General features: G+C 33.5%; 1 protein-coding gene across 1 annotated transcript; it reads right to left on the bottom strand.

Annotated features, from left to right (window-relative positions):
* Nucleotides 1-17,471: 17,471 nt before the first annotated feature.
* Nucleotides 17,472-26,209, bottom strand: LOC7458755 (aldehyde dehydrogenase family 2 member C4). The gene is made up of 9 exons (XM_052449124.1): nt 25,958-26,209; nt 24,816-24,958; nt 19,518-19,901; nt 19,270-19,359; nt 18,966-19,139; nt 18,701-18,838; nt 18,408-18,545; nt 18,259-18,320; nt 17,472-17,975 (listed from the first exon to the last, which is right to left on the bottom strand). The coding sequence occupies exons 1-9, from the start codon at nt 26,058-26,060 to the stop codon at nt 17,702-17,704; spliced, it is 1,506 nt and encodes a 501-aa protein (XP_052305084.1). The 5' UTR covers nt 26,061-26,209; the 3' UTR covers nt 17,472-17,701.
* Nucleotides 26,210-27,560: the final 1,351 nt, after the last annotated feature.

Raw genomic sequence — 27,560 nt, forward strand, 5'->3', positions numbered from 1 at the left:
AATATAAAAATGTAATAACAAGCAATAACAATGACATGGAAATATATAAATTAACATTTTTAACATAAATTCAACAATAACAATTATAGCAATACAAACAATAATATCATAAAATTAATAAATAAAATTAAAAAACTAAAAAACACTACACAAAACAACATAAACACAAAACAAACAATACACAAAACTAAAAAACACTATATCAATTCAAAATAAATTTGGGAATAAAAAATGCTTACCTTAATAGTGTGTTGAATTTAAGATTTTATCTACAAACAATACACAAAACAAAGAACACCAAAAAAAATAATCATAATTAAAATAAAAAAAATACAAAGATAAAGAAAAAAGAATACATACCTTTTAAAACTACCACCAAAACAATAAAATCCCTTCTAAAAGCTAAATATAAACCGAGAGGAGAAGAGAAATGGAGAAAAGAGAAACGGAGCCAGAGAAAAAAATGAACCAAATGGGGGGATGGAGGGTTTTATATAGCAATTTTTCTGACGGTATTACCGACAGAAATTAATTGTTGTCGGTGGCATTAAATTCCGTCGGTAATACCGTCGGAAATTAATTGAAATGCGCACCAAAAAAAGTTCGAAAATCCCGCCAGACTTTTCGATCCGTCGGAAACTCCATCGGTATTTATACAGACGGACACGTGTCAGACATGCGTGCGCTTCGGGATGTGCGTAAATCCGTCGGTGATTCCGCCGGTATGTTACGTCGGTAAAGCCGTCGGTATTTGTGCAGATGGACACGTGTCATACATGCATGCGCTTCGGGATGTGCGTAAATCCGTCGGTGATGCCGTCAGTATTTTACGTCGGTAAAGCCGTCGGTGTACCCGTCGGTGATTGTGGCACAATCCCGTAATTTTTTTGCAACTCTCTGTGAAATACCGACGGGTTATAGTCCGTCGGTATACCCGTCGGTGAAACCGTAAATTTTTCTTATTTTGTTTTATGTAACCCTATCACAAAATCTTGAATTGCAATCTTACAGCACACACATCACAATAACAAGGGCTGACCATTAAAGAAGAATAAATATTTCATGTTTCAAATTATTACATTATAAAATAAGGCTTTATAACATGTTTAGTTAATCGGAATTTTCATCTTCGTCCTCTATTGAATTGTTATCATCAGCTTCATCGCACTCTTCAATTTCGTTATCATCTTCTTCAACAACATTCTTTTTTCCACTAGTAGAGCTCAGAACAACATTCAACTCCTCTACGTCAACATCAACAAGACAATCGTTGAAAACATAAAAATTCAAATTTTCTTCTAAGTCAATCGACAGAGCAACTCGGTATGGTTCAACCAACTCACTAGCTTGAAAGACTTCATCTATCACACTTGTGTCTTCGTTCTCATCCTGAACAACCTCGACACGACCCTTGGGTTTTGTTTTTAAAACGGATAACCAATCAACTCTTGATCGGTCCTTTCTTAAGGAAGGGGTGTATGTGTAATAAACTTGTTGGCATTGCTTTGCGAAAACAAAGACGTCGTTTACGTTGCGGTGTCTAGCTTTTGAGTTGATTTCAACGAGACCATAGTGAGGATCTACTCTGATTCCTCTGTCAGTTGTGTCATACCAATAGCATTTGAATAAAAACACTCTATTTTGCTCGCTATGATATTACAGTTCGATGACCTCTTCCAATCTACCGTAGTAGTCAACTTCAAACTCACTAGAAGTCGATCCCTTAATACAAACATCGCTGTTGTATGTCTTTCTTCCATGCCCGTATTCTTCAGTATGAAAGACATATCCATTGACAAAATACCCGTTATAGCACTTGACTTTTCTTTCAGGGCCCAGACATAGTAAAGACAGTGAAATAGCAGCACTACCTCCCATTTGATAAACCTAGCTTGTAAATTAAATACAACAATAATCAATAAACAAATATTATGTAACATTGACTACAATTAATTACATTGCAAGAGATAATGAGTTTGTGCTAGGACTTACATGTGTTCTAAACCATGTGGCAAATTGTTCATCTTGTAATTGAAAGATCTGGGATTTGGTCAGCTGTGAGTTGTTGGACAGTAAGTATCGTCGATGTTGCCTGCAAGGTTGTTCCAAATTATATGAGTGTATGGTATCACAAAACATAAATAGTACACTCTTGACAAAGTTTAAGTCGAACATCTACTTACTTAATAAAAGGTCTTAGCTCATCACAGTTAAATAGGACATAATTATGTGCTTGTTTGAACTCTATTTAGACAAATATCTTCCCCTCACGGCATTTTTAGGTGTGGGTCGTCCAGGATTGGAGAATATTGACAAGTTCCCACTTGAATGCACTTCACCACCATCATCATGCCGTGGAACACGGTTTATCCTCGTTCTTAAATGAGGTTCGAAATAGTATGAGATAAATGTTGAGATCTCCTCAACCATATACGCCTCACATATTGACGCCTCAACATGCACCTTGTTCTTAACCTTTTTTTTAAGATTGAACAAGTACCTGCATATATATATTAATAAAAAATTATCAATTAAAAACATTAAAATAAAAATAAAAAAAATTAATTATAAATTACATAGCTCATGTAATATCTAACCTCTCGAATGGATACATCCATCTGTATTGGACCGGTCCTCCAACTTATACCTCAAACGGTAAATGTACGGGTAGATGCTCCATTGAGTCAAAAAATAATGGAGGGAATATCATCTCAAGTTTGCATACTGTCTCGACGATATTCTTTTCAAGCCTTTCAATGTGATCAACATTCAACTTGCTGGAGCATATATCTCTGAAGAAATGACTGATCTCCGTTAGTGCATCCCATATCCCCTTTGGTAACAAATCACGAAAAGCTAATGGGATGAGTGTTTGCATAAACACATGGCAGTCATGACTCTTCATTCCATATAATCTGCATTCCTCCGTATTAACCAGCCTTGATATGTTCGAGGCATGTCCATCGGGGAAACGCAGACTCTTAAGCCATTTGTAGACTAGTAGTTGTGCGTTTTTCTCTAGCACGAAGCTTGCTCTTGGTTTTGTGACCCGTGACCCATCACAAACCAACTTCATATTTTTACGGTTACAGAACAGCGCTACGTCCAATCTAGCCTTGATGTTGTCCTTTGTCTTCCCCTTCACATCCATGACGGTGTTGAAAATGTTCTCAAACACGTTCTTTTCAATGTGCATGACGTCAAGGTTATGGCGGAGAAGATTGGTCTTCCAATAAGGAAGCTCCCAAAACATACTTCGCTTCACCCAATTATGGGTCAAACCAAAACCAGGAAACTTCTGCTTACCTGATTGGAGACCAAACACAATTTCACCGTACTCTGACACAACATCAAACAATTCTTCACTGGAAAGACGCGGGGGTGCAACATCATTTTCAACTCTGGCAACAAAGAAATCCTTTCTGTTCTTTCTGTACCTGTGGTTATGTGGCAAGAAATGACGGTGACAGTAAAAAAAAGAAGCTTTACCCCCGTTTGTTAGCGTGAATGCCTTGTTGTTCTCCATACAGTATGGACATGCTAGCTTTCCATGCGTGCTCCAACCAGAAACCATTCTATAAGCTGGGAAATCATTGATAGTCCACATCAAAGCCGCTCTCATAATAAAATTTTGTTTCCTCGAGATGTCATAAGTCAAAGCTCCAGAGGACCACAACTACGTCAACTCATCAATCAACGGACGAAGACAAACATCTATATTCTGACCCGAACTGCTCAGACCTGGTATGACCATAGATAAAAACATGAACTCCGGCCTCATACACATCCCCGGTGGCAAGTTATAAACCGTTAGGATGACCGGTCAACAAGAATAAGGAGCAGTAAATGACCCGAATGGGTTGAATCCGTCTGTACACAACCCAAGACGCACGTTCCTTGATTCAGCTGAAAAGTGAGGATGCATACTGTTAAAGTGTTTCCAGGCTTCACCGTTAGAAGGATGAACCATCACTCCATCAACCGTATGGTGTGATTAGTGCTATGTCATGTGCTCAGCAGTCCTTGGTGACATGAATAACCTCTGCAGTCTAGGTATGAGTGGGAAGTATCTAAGTTTTTTATATGCCACGAGAGTCTTCCCTCTACCAGTTCTGGGTTTGTAACGGGAATGCCCGCATGTCATACACTCGGTCATCTCAGCATTTTCAAGGTAGTATAACATGCAGAAGTTAGGGCATATATCAATTTTCTGGTATCCTAAACCGAGGGGTTTCATCATGGACTTGGCAGCATAGAAGTTCTCTTTCAGCCTGTTCCTTTCAGGTAAAATGCTTCTCGCCCATTCAATAATCTTGTCATAACTGACCTCACTCAACCCGTGATCTGACTTGATGGTGAACACCTGTGCTACGGCTGATAATTTACTGTGGTTCGTGCAGCCATCCCATAATGGTTCGTCAGAATCTCTCAACATATAAAAAAACCTTGTTGCATCTGCATTAGGTTCTTCTTCTATGATTGGACATTCCCTGACATTACCTTTACTCGTTCTCATTGCATCCATAACCATATTCCTGTAAGGATTGTTGTTCTCATTTCCAACTTCATGCATGTTGCTAGCACTAGAAGTTGACCCAACCACCTGTTCTTTCATGCTCTCATCAGGAACAAATAGTTCTCCATGAGCATACCAACACAGGTAATCTTTCATGAACCCTTTGGTTAGAAGATGCATCGTTACAACATCTTGATGCAGAAACTTAAAATTTTTACATTTCCTGCATGGACACCTAATACCGCCATCAGTAAAATTCCTCGAAATAGATGTTGCGAAATTAATAAAACCCTGGACACTGTTACAATAATCCATCCTCCGCAATCCTTGGGGTGAGTCCCGATACATCCATAAACGATCATCCATGACTTCTATTGAACCTCTATAAAACATAACAAAAATATTGGTTTTCCCCGACATTATCCAACAAACTAAAACAACACTTATGTTAAATATTCATTATCAATTATCAACTATCAACGTTCATACATACAAATTTATACATATATAAATTTACAGAAATCACAACTTCGAAATAGAATTGATAACAATTAAACAAGACTCGTTAAACAAGCTATTAATTATTTATTTCATCACAATGACACATTTAATTCGGTGTAATGCAAACAAAATTTCAACAATTTACAAACAAATATAATTTGACAAAATCTAAAACAAACTATAACAACTACAAAATTATACATTCATACTACAAGTTTCTTTGAAAAATAACAATTAAACAAGTACAAACGTTAACAAAATACATATACTACAATAATAAAATTCACAATTAAATATTAAAACTAAAAGGGATAGATTTACTTACAAAAAAATTATAAAATCTACAAGAAACGGATATTGTGACCACGTACAAGATATAAGAAATTAACTTGAGTGCTCGTGTTGAGAATAGTGGAGAGTTGGGATGGGAGGGAGGTTGGCTGCAGTTTGGGAGGGGAGAGGTGGGATGGGAAAGAAGAAGAAGGAGAAACAGAGGAAGAGAGTGTCGGCAGATGGGTGGGTATATAATGGTTTTTTCTGATGGAATCACCGACGGATACATTATGTCGGTGATTCCATCGGTGATTCCGTCGGTGACAGTGCCACGTCACTGTACGGCTATCTCAGTTTGAATTCCTCGGTAATTTCATCGGTAAAATCATCTGACGTCACCACGCCGTTGCATATTTCCAGACAAACTGTATACCCCATCGGCGAAACGGTCGGTATATACCGACGGAATATTTCCCTCGGTATATACCGACCGTTTCGCCGATGGATATAGGCCGTTGGTATATACCGACAGAGTTTGAGACGGAATTATGTCCGTCGCTAATTATTACCGACGGAATGTTTCCGTCGGTAATTCCGTTGGTTTTCTCCGGTTTTCTGGTAGTGAAAAAAAGACTTAGTCACACTTAGATTAAGTTGGCATCTTAAGTGGATGTTTGTTTCTGTGGTTGCTTCTGCTTTTGAAGCAAACCACAGAAAACAAGTGTTTGGTAACGGAGGAAACGTGATTTATTTCATGAGGGACCCACCATATTTTGCGTTTTGAACGCAGGTCAGCAAATAACAGTTTCATGCTGCTTCTTTTTGCCTCCATACACAATAAGTTGTTCATAAGAAGACTGTTCACTTATGTGTACAGTGTCAATTGTTATGATTGGGAAAGAGAACGTGCTGGAGATGAAGCAAATGAATATGGTGTACTCTGGACAATGCCTCTTGTTCTTCCTTTAGTTTTCTTTTTCTCTGATTCTTCTATTCTATTGCTTTCTTATTTTTGCTCTGGTTTGTCCTCTCTCTCTCTCTCTCTCTCTCTCTCTATTGGTTTCGGTCCTCTGTTTTTTTTCTTCTTCGTCTGTGTTTGTTCGCTTGTGTTTCTTTTCTGATCTGTTGTTCAAAGGGGGAGAGCCGGGGGGGCTGGTATACTTGGAGGCAAAGCTGGTGCTCTTGCGTTGGCTGGCCAGTGCTTTCCTCTCTCTGTTTCTGTTTTTCCTTCGCTTACTCTCCGATCTTCCTTCCCTGGGTCTTTTTTTTTCTGTCCTTTTGTTCTCCTGTGTTTGCTCGTCCTCCCTTTCGCCTTCTGTGTGTATCATTAACTTCCTGTGTTCTGTGTGTCCACTTTGTGTCTGTCCCCTGTTCTTGTTTTTGTTCGTCCTCTGTTTATCCCCGGGATCCTTTCTGTTTTCTTTCCCTTTGTTTTCGTTCTTCGTTTGTGCCTCGGTAATGGCATGCATCGTGGGGGCGAGAAGGATGTTACCATGATCTGCTGTCATTTCCGCTGAATCGGGATGAAAGAGATGAACAATTTGCTTTGAAACGGCGCCGTTTTGAGCTAAGGCGGTCATTCTTCAATTTGGCCGCTGGAATTATGATATCTTGCAATCAGGCCCTTATTCACGGAAAATTCTTTTTTTTTTTAATTTGACCCCTAGATCAATTTCAATTTTTAATTTTATTTTTAATTGTGTTTTATTTAAAAAAATTAGAAGGAGATCGCTTGATGACGTAGCATTTACAGAATTTGATCGCAATCCTAATTTTGTTCCTGATGATATTTTATTTGATGTTGTTGCGCGTTTAAGAAACCAAAGAAACTATAGTCCGGATGGATTTCGTACGTCATGAAATTATAGATAGTTTAATGGAACAATAAAAAATATTTGATATAAGTATTATTTATTTCATGACGTAATAGCAGTAGTTAAATCTACAATATTTAAATTAAAAATCATCAATATTAATATATATATTTTTTAATTATTTTATAACCTCAATTTAAAAAGCATTAATTTAACCAAACACATTAAACTACTTTTTGTTCAACCTCAATTTCAACCACAGTTTTAACCAAACATCTATTTTTTTCAAACCAACCTCAACTAAAAGTACTTTTTATAAAACAACTTTTTTCAAACCACAACCACAACAGCAACCGCAATACCAAACACGCTCTAAGACTATACATGATAACAGGAGATCCACTATTTGATTGGGCTTAATTAAATTTTTTCAGGTAATTCTATGATTAGTTTTCTGTAAACAACGATAAAGCCGCTGATTGGATCATTGAATCTTCTAGAATTAGATTCCAGGCCTAGATGCTCCTCTTTAGGTCTATTTTGTTATTTTCCCTATGTTTTTTCAGATTTTATATTGTAATTTAGGTTTTTTTTGTTTATTTTTTTTATGTTTTTCAGATAGGATTTTCAGGCTTATTTAAAAGATTTTGTAAATCTCTCGAGGAGATAGCCATTATATATTTTTATTTTTAGAGTATAAAACTATGAAATCAAGATTGATATATGAAACCTTTTCCCTTATTAAACATCATGTGTTTTTTAGTGTTTTAATGTATTTCTACATTTGTCCTATTTAACTTTCATCTGCATCAGTATCATTTATCAAGTGTTACACAAACATCGAGGTTAGTTTTAATAGACCTTGTATGATTAGCTAGAGATTGTACTTAGTGCCACTAAATTAAACTTGTTCTTTACTAGTGTGTGTGTAATAGATAGAATTATATATAAAGTAATACCATCAAGAAGATGGAGGCTGAAAGAGAAGGGAGATTATAAGAAGGCAAAATAGAAAAGGAAAACAAAGAAGCAAGAGACCAAACTAATTACATCAGTTCATTATATATTTAGGATTTCTTAAAAGATTAAATCATGTGTAACTAAAATTTTGTAATTGAGGAATTCAATAAAAAAGCTAAACGGTGAAAAGTGAGGTAAAAAATCATTAAAAAATTTTAATTAGATATTTTTGATGTAATTTTGAAATTAAATCATAATAAAATTACGTAGAAAAATATAGAACATGATGTATTGTCCAACTTAATTTGGTAGGAATCCTAATCATACAAATAACCTTTCATAATGTATGGTGCGTATCATCATAGTTTTCAATATGGTAGTGAGATAAATCACTACACCATTAAACAGTTTTACCGACGGATTCATTCCGTCGGTATTAGACACAACTCGTCGGTAAAATTTTTATCGACGGCCTCACCGACAAAATCCGTCTATCAGAATATTGATCGTCGGTAATTTCCCCGTCCGTCGCTAATTCTGTCAGAAAAAAAAAACAAACACCAACGGTTTTACAAACAGGGGATGCGAGCCAAAAAAAATTTTCCCGCAAGAACTTTACCGACGGACGTGTTCCGTCTGTATTTCCAACGGTAAATCACCGACGGACTGGCCGTCGGTAATTGTGGCATGGGTGGTAAATATTTCATCGGTAATATCAACGGTAAACACCGACGGAATATATCCGTCGGTGATTGTGGCATGGGTGGTAATTTTTTTACAACTCTCGGTAAAATACCGACGGCTAGGTTCCATCTGTAAGGCCGTCGGTATTTATTTAAAATATTTTTTTTAAAATCATTTATTAATAGTAAAAAAACTAATTAACCAAATAAAATTGTATTAAACATTAAAAATATAAAAATAATGTTAAATAATATTCATCCAAATATTCATTACAAATTTAATGTGTTTCAGAAACAAAATTAAACTAGATTAACAGCAGAGCTGGAGGAGGAGGCTGGTTATTCCCGATACCGTACGGCCAAAAAAGAACTGCACATATATCATCACCCATCCTTCCCAATTACCATTTCCATGGAAAATTCAGCAATAACAATTAAAAGAGACTAAATTTTCAAATAATTATTACAATACAAACAATAAAATAATTAAATTTTCATTCTACAAATTTATACGAATTTATACGAATAATTAAATAATTAAATTCAATTATTTAAAAAAAAATTCATCACCACCTCTCCTATATTACAGACTACCCACAGTTTTCATACCTACAAATATTGATAATATCCACAAGCCAATTTTCATTCTACACATCTACACAAATGTATACGAATAATTACACAAATATTGCAAAATCAACTCTATACAACCTAACATCTATATATTTTCAACTAACATCTATACAAATTCATAAATAACAATTAAAATTAATCGAAAAAATAAAAAACATAACAAACAATAATATAATAAAATTAAGATAAACTAATTAAATTTAATTCTATATTTCAATTAACATTTTAAAGGTAAATTCAACAATAACAATTTAAATTTAACAAAATTTTCAATTATTATGGCAATACAAACAAGAAAATAAATTAAACAAATAAAAAGAAAAAACTAAAGACTTTAGGAATGAAAAATGTTTACCTTAATAGTGTGTTGATTTGATTTCAAGATTTTATCTACAAACAATACACAAAACAAAGAGCACCACAAAAATAATCATAATTAAAATAAAAAAAGTAAAAAAATACAAATATAAAGAAAGGAGAATCATACCTTTTAATATGATTAAAACTACAATCAAAACAATAAAAATACAGTGACAAACGCAAACGATTTGCAGGAGGAGAAGAGAAGATGAATGAGAGGGGGGGTCGGTTTTATGCTACAATTTTACCAACGGACTATAAAATAATATTTTTTTGGGCGGTGGCATTAAACTCCGTCGGTATTTTTTTGAATTTTGCACTAAAATTTTGAAAATCTCTCCAGATTTTTCGAAGTCCATCGGCACATCCGTCGGTAAAAAGGTGTTAGAGCATGGGCGTATTGGATTGGCCGCGTCCGTCGGTAACTGTGCCGACCGACCAGGCAGTCTGACAGTCGCACGCATTGGAATGTGCACCATCCGTTGGTGATTTCGTCGGTAAACGCGTCAGTGATTATGGCAGGGGCTGTAATTTTTTTGCAACTCTCAGTAAAATACCGACGGGACATATTCTTTCGGTATAGCTGTCGGTGATTGTGGCAAAATGCTGCAATTTTTTTCCAACTCTCGGTAAAATACCGACGGGAGAAAATCCATTGGTTTATCCGTCGGTGTTTGTGTCAAGCTTTTGCATGTTTTGTTTATATTACCTGTCTATCCTCCTGCATAAACAATTAAATTGCAAACTTACAGCACGCACAACACAATAACAAGAGCAAACAATTATAAAATTAATATTTCATGTTCCAAAATATCATCCATAATATTACATTATATATAAAAAAGGCTTGACAACATATTTAGTCAAAATTTTCATCTTCATCCTCAATTGAATTGTTATCAGCTTTATTGCACTCTTCAATGTGGTTGTCATCTTCTTCCTCAACATTCTCTAGTCCATTAGAGTTCAAAATAGCATTCAACTCCTCTACGTCAACATCAACAAGACTATCATCGAAAACATGAAAATTTAAATTTTCTTCTAAGTCAATCGAAGGAGTAACTCGGTATGGTTCAACCAACTCACTAGCTTGAAAGACTTCATCTATCACACTTGTGTCTTCGTTCTCATCTTGAACAACCTCGACACGACCCCTAGGTTTGGTTTTTAAAATGGATAACCAATCAACTCTTGATCGGTCCTTTCTAAAGGAAGGGGTGTATGTGTAATAAACTTGTTGGCATTGCTTTGCGAAAACAAAGACATCGTTTACATTGTGGAGTCTAGCTTTTGAGTTGATTTCAACGAGACCATAGTGAGGATCTACTCTGATTCCTCTGTTAGTTGTGTCATACTAATAGCATTTGAATAAAAACACTCTATTCGGCTCGCTATGATATTACAGTTCGATGACCTCTTCTAATCTACCATAGTAGTCAACTTCAAGCTCACTAGAAGTTGATCCCTTAATACAAACACCGTTGTTGCATATCTTTCTTCCATGCCCGTATTCTTCAGTATGAAAGACATATCCATTGATAAAATACCAATTATAGCCAGCCTTGATATGTTCGAGGCATGTCCATCGGGAAAACGCAGACTCTTAAGCCATTTGTGGAATAATAGTTGTGCGTTTTTCTCTAATACGAAGCTTGCTCTTGGTTTTGCGACCCGTGACCCATCACAAACCAACTCCATATTTTTACGGTTATAGAACAACGCTAAATCCAATCTAGCCTTGATTTTATCATTTGTCTTCCTCTTTACATCCATGACGGTGTTGAAAATGTTATCAAACATGTTCTTTTCAATATGCATGACATCAAGGTTATGGCGAGAATATTAGTCTTCCAATAAGGAAGCTCCCAAAAGATACTTCGCTTTACCTAATTATGGGTCAAACCAAAATAGGAAACTTCTGCTTACCTGATTGGAGATCAAACAAATATCATCGTACTCTGATACAACATCATGCAATTCTTCACTAGAAAGACGCAGGGGTGCAACATCCTTTTCAACTCTGCCAACAAAAAAATCCTTTATGTTCTTTCTGTACCTGTGATTCGGTGGCAAGAAACGACGGTGACAGTAAAAAAAGAAGCTTTACCCCTGTTTGTTAGCGTGAATGCCTTGTTGTTTTCCATACAGTATAGACATGCTAGTTTTCCATGCGTGCTCCAACCAGAAACCATTCCATAAGCTGCGAAATCATTGATAGTCCACATCAAAGCCGCTCTCATAACAAAATTATGTTTCCTCTAGATATCATAAGTCAAAGCTTTAGAGGATCACAACTGCATCAACTCATCAATCAACGGTCGAAGACAAACATTTATATTCAGCCTCGGACTGCTCGGACCTGGTATGACCATAGATAAAAACATGAACTCCGGCCTCATACACATCCCCAGTGGCAAGTTATAAACTGTCAATATGACTGACCAACAAGAATAAGAAGCAACAAATGATCCGAATGAGTTGAATTCGTCTGTACACAACCCAAGAGCTGAAAAGTGAGGATGCACACTATTAAAGTGTTTCCATGCTTCGCCGTCAGAAGGATGCACCATCACTCCATCAACCGCATGATGTGATTGGTGCCATGTCATGTGCTCAACAGTCCTTGGTGGCATGAATAACCTCTGCAGTCTAGGTGTGATTGGAAAGTATCTACATTTTTTATATGCCACGACAATCTTTCCCCTGCCAGTTCTGGGTTTGTAACGGGAATGCCCACATGTCATGCACTCGGTCAGCTCAACATTTTCAAGGTAGTATAACATGAGCAAGGTAGGGCACATGTCAATTTTCTGGTATCCTAAACTGAGGGGTTTCATCATGGACTTTGCAGCATATAAGTTCCTTTTCAGCCTGTTCCCTTCAGGTAAAATGCTTCTCGCTCATTCGATAATCTTGTCATAACCGGCCTCACTCAACCCGTAATCTGACTTGATGGTGAACACTTGTGCTACAGCCGATAATTTACTGCAGTTTGTGCAGCCATCACATAATAGTTCGTCAGAATCTTTTAACAGATTAAAAAACCTTGATACATCTGTATTAGCTAGGTTCTTCTTCTATGATTGGATATTCACTAACATTACCTTCATTCATTCTCATTGCATCCATAACCATATTCATGTAAGGATTACTGTTGTCATTTACAACTTCATGCACGTTGCTAGCACTAGAAGTTGACCCAACCACCCTTTCTACATGCTCTCATTAGAAACAAATAGTTCTCCGTGTGCATACCAATACAGGTAATCCTCCATGAACCCTTTGGTTAGAAGATGCATCGTTACAACATCTTGATGCAAAAACTTTTTATTTTTACACTTCCTGCATGGACATCTAATACCGCCATCAGTAAAATTCCTCGGAATAGATATTGCGAAATTAATAAAACCCTAAACCCCGTTACAATAATCTATCCTCCGCAATCCTTGGGGTGAGTCCTGATACATCCATGGACGATCATCCAACATTAATTAACTATGTTACGTAAATAAATTTGCAAAAATATTGGTTTGCCCTGACATTATCCAACAAACTAAAAAAAAACTTATGTTAAATATTCATTATCAATTATCAATTATCAACGTCCATACAAATTTATACATATATAAATTAACGGAAATCAATACTCCACAATAGAATTTATAAAAATTAAAACGGACCCGCTAAACAAGCTATTATTTATTTCATTACAACACATCTAATTTGGTGAAATTCAAACAAAGTTTCAACAATTTACAAACAAATACAATTTAACAAAATCTAAAACAAATTATAACAACTACAAAATTATACATTCATACTACAAGTTTCTTTGACAAATAACAATCAAATAAGTACATACGTTAATAAAATACATATACTAAAAAAATAATAAAAAATAATAAAATTGACATTTAAATGTTAAAACTAAAAAGGATAGATTCACTTATAAAAAATGATAAAATCCAATATAAATTGCTCGGAGAACAGATGTTGTGACCACATACAAAAGTATAAGAAACTTGAGTGCTTGTGTTGAGAAGAGGGGGAGAGTTGGGATGGGTGGTTGGCTGCAGTTTGGGAGGGGAGAGTTGGGATGGGGAAGAAGATGGGGAAGAAGAATGAGAAATAGAGGAAGAGAGAGTCGGCATAGTAGGTATATATCGGCTTTTACCGATGGAATCACTGACGGACACGTCCCGTCGGTAAGTTCGCCGATGACTGTGCCACGTCACTGTACGGAGATCCCAGATTGAATCCCTCGGTCATTCCGTTGGTAAAATCATCTGAAAAAAATCCACGTCATCACACCATTGCAACTTTTCAAAAATCTATATAATCCGTCGGCAATACGGTCGGTATATACCGATAAAATTAGAGATGGAATTATTTTTGTCGGTAATGTTTACCGATGAAAAAATTCAGTCGGTGATTTTGTTGGTTTTCGCCGATTTTCTTGTAGTGAATTCCTTTATTTTTGTAGGTTAAAATTTTAATGTGTGCGTGTGTGTCTGTGTGTATTATCAAAGCTAATTGTGGTTTGAAAAATGTTATAGATACATATTCATTGACATTATTCACTAAAACAGTGTAATAATATCATTGCTCGTACTAACAAAAAACAAGTGCCTTATTTGTAGGGGTATTTAGGTCTTTTGCATGTTCCCTTAGTCATAAAAAGATTGATTGAGGGTATGTGTTTTTATTTTTATTTTTTAAAACACAATAAAATGATGTAATATCTTTTCAAATCAAAATTCATCAAACTAGCAAACAAGAGTAGTAATGTCTTTTCAATTTTTTTAAATATTGTAAAATGACAAATTTACCTTTGGGATACAAATTTTAAACCATGCATGCTAAGGTCTTTTGTGTTTTTCACTCTGTTTTTTTTTTACTACCAGGTTCATTAATGACATTTTGGTATTTTAGCAGGGTTTAATTATTAATTCAATTGAAAAAGATGATGGTGCGTTGGAGATGCCCCCACACTTTGGGCAGACCCTACGACACTTTCTGGTGGCCAAAAATGCCTTTCTATTATGTCGTTGAAAGCGTTACAGTGTCTTTTTGCTCATGGGGTAGCATATGTCAGCGACAATTGAGCAGTTTGTTGTCAGTGAACCTTTTTCTCTCTCTCCTCCATTGAATATTACAGGTTGGTCCTCTTTGTTGTTAATGTTTCAACTTTAGCTCTTATTCTTTTGATTTTTAATTTTTGTTAATGACCATTTAATAAAAGTTTTATTTATTTTCAATTTCATCCATCAATTCCAATTTGACATACATTATATTTTCCAAGGTGGTCCCTATACTTTTGATTTAAACATAAAACATATTTCAATTAATAAAAGTTTTTGCCCTTTTGTAAAAGTTTTATTGGTTTTGAATTTCATCATTCAATCCAAATTTATGGTATTATGTTTTTCAATTTGGTCTGCATTGTTTTTATTTCTAATTTGTTCTTGATCATTTGTAAAAGTTTTATTTGTTTTCAATTTCATCATTCAATCCAAATTTATGGTATATTATTTTTACCAAATTTATCCTCATTCTTTTTTTTTTTGTTAAAGTTATTTTTCTTTTCAATTTCACCATTCAATCAAAAAATATTTTTATTTTTATGTCAATTTTGATTCTCATTTTATTTTTATTTTTTGGGTCTTTTTGCTAAATTGATTTTTCATTTTAATTACACCTTTCAATCAAATATAAAATTTATTTTGTATTTAAATTTTGATTCTTATTCTTTTAATTGCTATTTTTTAATCTTTTTGTATAATTGAAATATGTTTTTAAATTTATCATTCAATATTTGATTGACTAGGAATTGAGCTTTATAATTTTTTCAGGTAAAGTGCTTTAGGTTTAATGACTCAGGTTGTGGGTTTGCACTACTAGAATATTGCATAACACAAATGAAATATTCTGTCAGCCTTTAAACATTGATTATGTCGGAAAAACATATATCGATGAAATCACGAACGATAACTAATCGTCAAAAAACATATTGTTGTTATGCATATTAAAGATAGAATTAAACCATTAAAGATTTACATCTAATAGTGGCAAGTCCTGTAATTTTTCTCAAACTCTCTAGAACTTTTTGTGGGATTTAGTCCATTAGTAATTTCATTTGTAGTTATTAGTGATAAAATCCTGTAATTTTTTTCCAACTCTTTGAAACTTCTCGAGGGACTTATTTCATCATTCATTCCGTCTATGATTTAAAGTCCGTCGGTAATTCCGTCTTTATTGTATTCAATATTTTTTAAAAAATAAAAAAATAAAAAAACCAGGAAAAAAATTAAAAAGAAAAAAACCAAAATTTTATTATTAATTTAGAAATATTGTTGAATACAATTTCTCTAATGGATAGAAGATGTAGGAGGAGAAAGAGGAGGAGGATCTTTGTTGGAACAAGGTAGGCGACGAGGTAGACCGCATGTATACGTGAAGGTTAACAACAACTGCTCAAGAACATTTATTTTATCCCCAGGTCGACCATCTCAGCACTAAGTCGAGTTATTTCTTTATGTATTTAATGGGTTGTAAATTAAGTTATATAATTTGTTTGTTTATTTAAAAAAGAATTTCAGGTTATCTTGATTATTTTTTTAAAAAATAATTTGGTCTATTTATTGTCGTTTTTTTTTGTTTAATTAAAATAAAATCAACTTATTCCACCCAATCGAATTTATGACCAAGCCACAAATGTTTTTTTTTTAAAAAAAACACACTTATAAAACATGAATATTTTTTTTTTCATAAACAAATGGTCCAGACACGAGTATCAAGGCTAGTAACATTCTAATTAACCCTCGCTTTAGAGATACGGTCCAAATAATTATCGGTAAAAAATAATTTTTTTAAAATAAAAATTAAGTTTTTTCTACACCCCAGAGTATACATGCACTTGAGCATGCTCGCTTATTAGAGAAAGATATAATTAAGCGCATACCGCTCCGGACAACCGGGGCCTCGAGCCGCTTTCAAAAGCATGACGGCAGCCTTCACAGAAATCAACATCCTCTTTATCTCCTCCCGCAATTCTCGCTGTGGCATATCCTGTTCTGGGGTCTATGGTTTCCAACGTTTTCCCAGAGAATCCTTCTTATATATAAATCAACGGTGATGAAGAAGCTTGCAATAAAATATGGTGCATATTAATTATTGGAGACATTCACTCATATTGTTTTTCATTTTCATTTTGTTTTTACAATTTTTTTCTCACAATTAATACATAAAGTTTTCTATATATATAATTTTTGCATATTTTTATTGTAATATTTATTTAATTGTGAAGTTTTTTATTTTATAATTTGTTAACCGTAAATTAATTAGCAATAAGTTTAGAATTCTATTTTTATTTTATGTTAATTTTATATTTAATATTACTTTTCCAATTTAGAATTGTAATAATCTTTCAACCATTAATTTTGATAAATAAAAATTTTGTATTTTGGATTTTTACCGTAACAAATTCATTCAACCAAATTTTTTTTTTTTAGGAAATAAAAATCAGAAATTTATTAGCAATGTTAAAGTTCAATTTTTTTTTAATTAGAAGTTAGTTGTTTTTTTTTAAATTAATTAATAATTTTGTAATGAACGCCGTTAAAAACCAAAAACATCGAAAGTAAGTTTTTGAATTTTTTTTTTTTAAATACTAAAAATATAAAAAACGGAGGCAAAATGGATTTAAATAGATAGAAAGAGTCGTTGACGCTATTAGAAAATGAGGAACTACTGAGTTGACCAAGCATGTTATCAGAAAATGGTTATTACACAGTTTGGAAGTCGCTGAAGGAAACCTTCCGAACTAATATTATTTGGTACAACGCGGCGGCGGAGAAGAAAGACAATACATTTTTGAATTATTCATTTAGAAAGAGAAGGAAAACACGACACATGAGTAGCTCCTCCGATGAAGCTTGACCGGAACCACCCGTTCATCTTATTCATAGCCAAGGGGAGTTGTATATGGGGGTAACAACAGACTTGACCTGAAGGAACTTATGAAGGGCTTCCATTCCAAGATGCCTTCCAAATCCACTCATCTTGTATCCTCCATACGAGCAGTCGTTATCAAACGCGAAGTAGCAGTTGATCCAAATGGTGCCTGCGCGGATGGATCTCGACACAGTATTAGCTACATCCAAGTTCTTGGTAACAATACCAGCTGCAAGGCCATATTTTGTGTTGTTTGCCTTCTTAATTGCCTCGTCAATTGTCCTGCAAAAAAGACACGAGAAAAGATTTTCCAATATGACAACGTTCGTGTTGACAAAACAGATGTCAAGAGCATGTTCTTGACGATTCTGTCGAAAATTGCCATTGCTTGAAAGCTGATGCGCAATTCATTCGTGAATCACACCTGTACGCTTGTTTATATTTAGTTGTTTCTCAAACTAGGAAAGGCTGGTGAAATAGTTATTTATTTACCAGCAAGTGCTTCATGGATTTGCCTTCCTAATTCATGGGAAAGCAGAAATTAATGTCCGAGTAATGTACTTACTTGAACTTCATGAGTGACATTACCGGTCCAAAAATCTCATCTGTTGCTATCATCATGTCCTCCTGAGCAATTTGTCGCTAAGAATTAGTAAAACGAAGGTTCATAAGAATGTATGATCACAAGGACCCATTGAACTTCAGGAAGTTTACCTTAACATCTGTGAAAACTGTAGGCTCAATGAAATATCCCTTCTTGCCTACAGGTTTACCACCTGTTAACAAAGAGGCCCCTTCTCGTTTTCCATGCTCGATGTACGAAAGAATTTTATCAAACTGCTGCTTATCAACCTGAACATAATTATGAAACACACATTACAGATGGTGGGTTCATAGAGTACGTATCATACGAATTTGTGCCTGCGTCTGGGAAGTAGGGACTTGCGAGCTTTTTAAATATTCTCAAAAAAAAGAAACTCATGCATCGATCCATGATCATTCCCTACCTGTGGACCTAGGCGAGACCTTGGATCAAAAGGATCCCCAACTACCCAATCTTTTGCCTTCTCCTTCAACTTCTTTACAAATTCATCATAAATCCCTTCCTGAACAAAAACACGGGAACTCGCGACGCAAATTTCTCCCTGGAAATATGAATGCAAGGAAGTTGATTATCACTCTCCAAGCAAAAAGGTTAGTACTCTGCATTTTAATCTGAATTCATCATTGAGTAGAAATGTAGAAATATGCACGCAAGGGAAACATGTTTGCCTTGTTATACAGGATGCCAAGGAGAGCAAGATCTGCAGCTTTATCTACATCAGCATCGTCAAAAATTAGGAGAGGTGATTTGCCTCCTAATTCAAGTGAAACTTGTTTCAAGTTGCTTGTTGCTGCAGCCTGCATTATTTTCCGTCCAACTTCGGTAGACCCTGTAAAACATACCTGAAAAGACCAGGGCACAGATACAAGGTTCAACATATAGCTCGTACGGAATAATTAAAATCCTTTCCAGTTTCTTGAAAATCAAACAAAAAATAATATCAAGTGACCAAACTAGCTAGCTAGACATCACCTTGTCAACGTCCATATGAGATGCAATGGCAGCACCAGCCGTTGGTCCATATCCGGTTATTACATTGATCACTCCATCAGGCATTCCTGCCTGATTGATTATCAAATAAAATAAACGTAAGCAAATTAATCCAAGAACTTTAATGAGGGCACTGGAGAATCAATTTCGCTTATTACAGAGATACAAGAGAGCCGGTGAGGAATATTACAGTTCTGCATCAAAAGACAATAACGACTTGCCAAGCTTACCTGCTTGGCTAGATGACCATAAAATAGAGCCGAAAGAGGTGTTTGCTCGGCTGGTTTTACAATCATGGTGCACCCGGCAGCTAAGGCTGGGGCTGACATCATGAAGAACATGGAGCTAGGGAAGTTCCAGGGAATGATATGCCCTGAAACACCAATGGGTTCACGCAGCGTGTATCCATGAAGCTCGCGTGACATTTTCAACACTTCCCCATGAATTTTATCAGCTGCACCTGCATAATAACGTAGTAGACGTGCTACATTCGGGATGTCCACAGCTTTGCCCCCGCTAAACAACTTCCCAGCATCAATAGCGTCCAGCGCAGCTAACTCTTCTATATGCTCATCAATTAAGTCTGCGTATTTCATCATAATCCTTCCTCTTTCCTGCAGGTCACATTTCAAGAACAAAACAAGATCATCCTTCCTGTTAGCATCGCACTAACCCATAAACAGAATTGTTGTGTATAAAAATATGCGTTCTTGTTTATTTGTTACTAATCCATATGCCTCATATTTTGAATGTCCTAAATGTAAATTTCCAGATAAACCTCTGCTTTATAGCGTTCCACTTCATCTGCAATCTATCCATTTTAAAAACTTTTTAGTTTATAACCTGGTTTTAATTCCAATCACATTACATTAAAGATCATTTTTTTTTAAGTTTATATTCTATAACCTGTAATGTAAGGCGCTCTTGGGCTTGAGCCAAGCTTGAGTGCATGTTTTGTTTTTAATTAAATGGATGATACATAATTTCGAAGCTCAATCTATTTTTTGGCTATAATTAAAGGATCAAACTACTTCAATTGAACTTTCTTAAACTCATTAACATCAAGATCATCGTTTTTGCGGCTAGAATGGGGTCGAACGAAAGCTTTTTCTTTCCTCTCTTTTCCCTTGAGTTTACTCTCACCTCTCTCAACTATAAAGAACTAAAATGTAATGTAGATAAAGTTTCATGCTTGATATAAAAAGTATGAAAACTATAGGGATCAAAGTGCAGAAAAACATGCCTCTTGAATAGTACAAATGAAAAAAAAAAAAAAACTCTTTCTTTATTAATGTTGGTGATTGTTCTTTCAATAACTTTTTAACTATATCTTGAAATTTTATTTTGCAATTATGATATTTAATGTAATGTAAAAATAAGTTATGGCACATCATATACACACTGAGAGCATACACAACACGATAGTGACATGAATAGTCTTCTAAGATTTTATGAATACTAACATGAACAGTCTTCTTGTTTTAGCTTTTTTGTATTATTTATTTAATTTTATTTTTATTTTTTATTAATATTTAGTAGTAACAAAGTAGCTTTTTTATTTTTATAAAAAAAAAAATTGAATATAACAAACAAAATTGTTACGAAGAATTGATAAATGAATCTAAAATCTGTCCATGAAAAAGGTCAGCATGAATGTATAAGATTCAATTTAAAATTTCAAATGGTTATAAAATAAGCAAATTATATAGCTTGTTCGTTTACTATTATTGAGATTAAACCCATCAAATTATTTAGTAATGAACTATTATTTTATATTGACAATAAAATCATTTGAATTAAAAATACTGTCAAAGACAAATATTTAAATTGAGAAATTTGTTTAAGAAACAAATTAATTTCTCAAGAAATAAATAAATCTTTTATTTGAAAAATACACAAATATCATTAAAAAAAGTTTTAAAAATTATCATAATGTTACTTTTTTTTAAATAGAACTGCTAAAAATAATTTAATTAGAGATAATTTTTTTTTTAAAAAAAAACTCTTATATAAATTGATGGTGTTTTCACTTTCCCCTATACTTTATATCATCGGTGAACCAAAAAATTCAAAAAAAGAAGATGAAATGATTAAGAGAGAAGTAATGGAAACAACAAATTAACCACACACTCTCTCACATCTTTCTCTCTCCAAAATAACATTAACAATGGACAATCAATGTTTGAAAAAATAAGATAATAAAATAAAACTTATATACAAATAACAACAATCTTTGCCTTGTACGCTAGCAAGTGCAACATTTTTTTAACTTTTAAATAATATTTTATATTTATTAAAATTTTAAATTATTTTTTAGTTAACTGAATTATAACTAAAAATTTAAAATTAAAATATAAAAAAAATCTCTAAATATCATTTCAAAGATTTTTGTTTCTAAAAATAATTTAGTTATATTATTTGTTTAAAAAATAAAAATTCAAAAAGTTCATAGATATTAATTTAAATTTTTTTATTTCTAAACATAATTTAATTATTATATTGTGCTAAAAATATTAAAAAACTGAGTTATCTCTAATTAGTTTTTTATAATAACCAATTATATATATATATATATATATATATATATATATATAATTCGTATTATCTTAAATAGTTAATTTAATGATTGTATACCCAGACTCATTATCTCAAGTAATTTAGAATTTAATTACTTGAGATAATAAATCTGGGTATACAATTATTAAATTAACTATTTAAGATAATAGAATTATATATATTTTTTCATGTTTATAAAAATCACTTTTTATCTGAAAAAATAATTAATTTTTAAAATGCCAACCACTTTTTTAATGCTTTATTTTAAACTAGATTAGTGAACATTAAAAAATTAGAGTACAAACAAGATCATCATCTGCAAGTGTGTCGGTCCTTGGACAACCTATATACGCTGCGCTAGTAAGAGTAGAGTCGTGGCTCATCGTGTCACCTCATTTTCATGTTTGACATTAGCCACGTGTCATTAGCCAACACCACATATTGGACTACGTGTGTGCGGACGTATCAATCAGCATGCAAGAAAAAGATGTTTCAAATAAAAACAAATTAACATATATTGGACTACGTGTGTGCGTACGTACCAATCAACATGCAACAAAAAGATCTTTCAAATAAAAACAAATTAACGGCTAAAACCTTTTAAAAACTCCAATAGCGGTAATCTTAGAAGTTATTGTAGCGGTTTTTTTTTATTTTAAAATATATTAAAATAATATTTTTTTATTTTTTTTAAATTATTTTTGATATCAGCACATTAAAATGATCTGAAAATATTAAAAATATATTAATTAAAAAATAATTCAAAATTTTTCAAAAATACTTTCCAACTACAATGCCAAACACTGGTGGCAACTTTGGTTTGCTAGTTATCACTTGCTATTACCATTCATCCAGATACAAATCAAATTATTTTAAACTAAAAAAATAATTAATTATTTAACATATTAATATTATTTCTAAAAATCTTAGATTTTATTACTCATCTATATATATATATATATATATATATATATATATATATATATATATAACTTACTTAACTAGTTAAATTTGAGTTTTAATGATTTTATAATTTATTTGATTATTATTGTTCTCCAATAGAAGGAAGCTATTTATTATGTAGGTGTGAGGGTTAGCACAATCTCCATAAAAAAAAAATATAAACCTTAAATTATTAAATAAGTCTCTAAAAATTGATTGAATTGTATAATCTTACTGCAGATTATGACTTAGAAATGCGTGTTATATCCATTTGCCTCATATTTTGAATGTCGAAGCTGTAAATTTCCAAATAAACCTCTGCTTTATAGCGCTCCACTTCATCTGCAATCTATCCTTTTAAAAAACTTTTTAGTTTATAACCTGGTTTTAATTCCAATCACATTACATTAAAGATCATTTTTTTTTAAGTTTATATTCTATAACCTGTAATGTAAGGCCACGTGTTCTTGGACTTAGCCAACCGGGGTGCATGTTTTTTTTTTAATTAAATGAATCATACGTTGTTCGCTGGAATAATTTCTGGTCAACTTTAGTTATTGAAAAGTCAAGAGCTGAGTTTTTAGATTGAAAAACAAATTTTTGACATATTTCTGCCTACGAACACCAAACAAATATCCCACAAACCTTCTTAACTTGATTTTTAATGATAAATACACTCTAAATAGCCTAAAAACTTATAATCAAATCAAAATAAACTTTCGAAACTCAATTTACTTTTTAGATATGATTAAAGGATCAAACTACCTCAATCAAACTTTCTTTTTTAAAAAAAAATTATTAACATCAAGATCATGGTTTTTGTGGCTAGAATGGAATCTAACGAAAGCTTTCTTACTTGTGATCCTCTCTGATTACTAAGTCCGACATCATCGTTTTAAGAACTTGAACATGAGAATTTCTAGTTAAAGTAACAATATTTTTTTTAATTTCTCTTGTGGTAGTTAAACAACAAATCTTTATTATTATTATTATTATTATTATTATTATCCTTGATGAGAAGTGGAATGCAACAAACATTAATGGACAGAGATAATGTCAACTTCAGCATCATCTCACCAGTCACCACCGGCTAGAAGTCAAATCTTAGATAGGTATTTTGCCATTGAAGTTCATGCATGTAAAGCTACTCATTAATTTTGTGTATATTGATAATTAATTCTTAGCTAGGTAGGGTATTTATTTAATTACATGTAGCTCGGGTAGGTTGATTCAAGAGTATAATGCACCCTTAAATATATTAGGATTTGGATTTTGAAAGCGGATTTATTAAGTCTTTTAAATACATTAGACCGATGTGCAAAATATATCTTTAAACTTAGAAATTAATTTAGTCTCAATCATCATCATCATCATAATCATCATCATTATCATCATCGTATACATAAACTAACATGAATATATTTTCATCAAGAAATTAATTAAATATATTTTTATCAAGATTGTTTGGTAATGAGATTGTGTATGTATTTTGTTTAATAAACAGATGTAATCTGTTTGGTAAAGAAAAAAACATAGTTCATTGTTATGGATTTCATAGTATTTTTGCGTTTGAAACGCAAAGAGATGAAAAGTATGACAGAGCTACTTTGCATAAATGAACTATACTATATTATTTAATGAATAGTAAAGATATACTTTATTGTCCTGACCGGACTAGGTCTAGTCTAAAGCTCAAGATGCATAAACTAACCTGAAATTGAATTGTATAATCTTACTGCAGATTATGACTTAGAAATGCGTGTTATGTCATGAGTTGAAAACTGTAGCGTATTCGTCAATATACTAGCTTGGAGGGCACAGCTACTTCTACACTAATTTCTCAAAGCACTGCGAATCACGCAATCAATTTCTTACCGCAGGGGCTAGAATAAATTATACGGCGAATTAGAATAGTATATTTTTTATTTAATAATTTTTTTAAACGTTTAGTTTTTATTTTTATTTTTAATGTATAGCTTAGATAAAAAGAAAATAGAAAAAAAAGAGGAGTGTTAGATAGGATTACGTACAGCACCAGACATGCGAGGCCAGGGACCGTCATCAAATGCCTGGCGGGCAGCCTTCACAGCCAAATCCACGTCCTCTTTATCTCCTTCTGCAACTCTAGCTATAACCTCTCCTGTTCTTGGGTCGATCGTCTCGAAAGTTTTACCTGGAAAATTGTATTTAAATTAAAAAAAAAATACCTTTTCACCACCAGAAACGTAGTCGATCAAGGTTAAGATAATTTTGAAAAATTAGAAAATAAAATATTCTTACCGGTGTTAATTGTACTTTATAATATAAGCTGTCTTATTCACTGCGCGTCACTAGTGAACACGAAAGTTTATATTATAAAATATCATGCATTGTTAAATCAATTATTCGACCAAAAAATATTAGAGCAACTATACACAAACTGACAAGCAATCCATATTTTTTTAATAAGTTCTTGTTGCCCCTTTTATATTATATGATTATGGTGCAGGCCATCATGAGTCGCATTATGTAAAATTTATTCGCACCATGATTCATGACTTTTATTTAACAAATATTTTATAAAATAGATATTTCCTCCTTTTTAATAAAAAAAATTCAAGTACAAAATAAAAATTAAAAAATTCGTCAAATAAGATAATGTTCTCAGGTAAGTTACATTTGTACAGACACAGATAGCTGTTCTACAAAGAAACTGACAGTAACATTTAGCCCAGATGGAATCAGCAAATGAAATGACGATAATATTTTCCAGCTGCTGCCATTTTGTAGTGATAGAAAATTGTTTCATTTTTCGATTGGATTTTTCTTTCCTTGAGAGAGTCTATGGCGAGAAAAACTGTGATTTTCATTTCGAGACATCTTTTTTCATAGCTAAAATCACCTTAGACAGACAAACAACATAAGCTAACACCGAATCGATCGTGCTCGATGGGGTGCCAAAGACAGGGACGATGAACAGGTATATTAATTAGCTTGTTGTTCATGATAAAACATAAAGAAAGAGAAGGCCTATAGCGAAGATGTTGATTTTGGAAAGAGGACACGACGAAAATTCCATCATAAATGCTACTGGTGAAAAGGTTAGGTGAATGAATCAGGCAAGAAATACTCGTGTGTGCGCGTAGGACTGATTCAGTACGATTGGGAAAGATAGAGAGGTACAGAAACATACCTGAAACTGAATCTACAAATTCTCCATTGATGAATAGTTTGGTGAACTTTATCGTTGGCAGTTTGACTGGAGAAGCAGAGTTTTCTTCGATATAACTACCCATCTCTCTCTCTCTCTCTCTCGCCACCCAGAAGTAATTCTAAGTTACAGATTCGGTGATTTCAACACAAAATGGGAGGCCATATTTATGGGAGGTAGAGGAGGGCTGCCGCTAGATATCATGTGTGCGTTGGCCATTAGTTGCAACAAGAGGTGTGTTTACTAAAAAAATTATATAGTATTTTACAAGAGTGTATAATAAAATCAAAATATTAGTCAACCCTCTTTATCTCCCCTGGCCCATGCCGCTTTTCTCTCTTCATCTAAGCTCTTTTTTTTTTTCTTTTTTTTTTTTTTTCATTTTACGTACTTCTCTCTTCTCAATTCTTGTCTCTAGACTCAACTCTCAATATCCTTCTACACTCTTCCCTCCTTCGTGCTTATCGCCATCTATATGCTCTCCACGTAACGGGAAGTTTTACTTGTTTTAAGAACTTTTTTTTTTGTTAAGTACTAATATTTAGCTGGATGATACAAAAAAATAGAGTGTCCCGTCCAATCCAGGTCAAGTGGCCCAACTAAACTCCCACTGGCCCAACTGAGGCCAAGAAGAGGGGAAAAAAAAAAAGAGAAAGAAAGAAAAAAAAAGATGAAGAATATTCTATTGAGTCCTAGAAAAAAAAAGCAAAAAAAGAAAAAGAAATATATAGGCCTCCTGAACTCTCTTTCAAGGAAGCCCAACTGAACCCCCTTCAAGTGATGAACTCTCTTTCTTTCTCACCCACTCTCTCACTCATCAAGCCACACATGAATATGCGTCTACACTTTAGGCACACATCATAGTAAAAAATCCCTTAACCTATCTCATTTGACATCTAAAAAGGCTATCATTTCACACCAATGACAATCTCTCTCACCTTGTCTCTTTATAAAATGCCTACTTTTTCGTCAATGTTTATCCCTCTTAGGCACACATCACAATATAAAAGTTCTCATCTTTGCCTGAAAATGGTCATTCTTTCCACCAATGACTATCCCTCACCTAGCTCCTACACTAATTCTCCAGGCCTAACCACCCCTTATCACCGAAAACTATCTCTTAAGACAATCTTTCCACCAATAACATAGAAGGCAAAATAATCAATGACTCAACTTCTTATATTATCACTAAACTTCATCTCCCAACAATTCTTTCATTTAGAATACTTCTCATGACAAGTTACATATCAGGGACGAATAAGTCTAGTAACATGACAAATATAAAACAATAAATATTTTATCTTCCCTTGGTTCAACTAATTAAATCTTTCAAACACGATATATTTAAAAATATTAAGGGAAAATGATGTTGCAAAATAAAAAAAGATGCTAGATCCAAATAAGGCCAGACAACCTAATTAAACCTTTACTAGTGTAATTGAGGCTAAGAGGGGAGGAATAAGAGAAAAAGGAAGAAACAAGAAGAAAGGGGAAGAAGGCCTAACCGAGGCCTAGAGAGGAAGGAAGAAAGGAAAAGAAATTCAAAGGCCAATCAAAACCTCCTTGAAGGAAGCCCAACCATACC

Source organism: Populus trichocarpa, chromosome 18 (genome assembly GCF_000002775.5).
Source record: "Populus trichocarpa isolate Nisqually-1 chromosome 18, P.trichocarpa_v4.1, whole genome shotgun sequence".
Classification (NCBI taxonomy): Eukaryota; Viridiplantae; Streptophyta; class Magnoliopsida; order Malpighiales; family Salicaceae; genus Populus; species Populus trichocarpa.

What these genes read in the sequence shown, in the direction of transcription:
- LOC7458755 (XM_052449124.1), bottom strand. Translation starts at nt 26,060, where the DNA reads ATGGGTAGTTATATCGAAGAAAACTCTGCTTCTCCAGTCAAACTGCCA. An exon ending in TTGGCATCCTGTATAACAAG is followed by an intron (nt 18,839 to 18,965) that starts GCAAACATGTTT and finishes TCATATTTCCAG; the next exon opens with GGAGAAATTTGCGTCGCGAG. An exon ending in CAGTTTTCACAGATGTTAAG is followed by an intron (nt 18,321 to 18,407) that starts GTAAACTTCCTG and finishes CAAATTGCTCAG; the next exon opens with GAGGACATGATGATAGCAAC.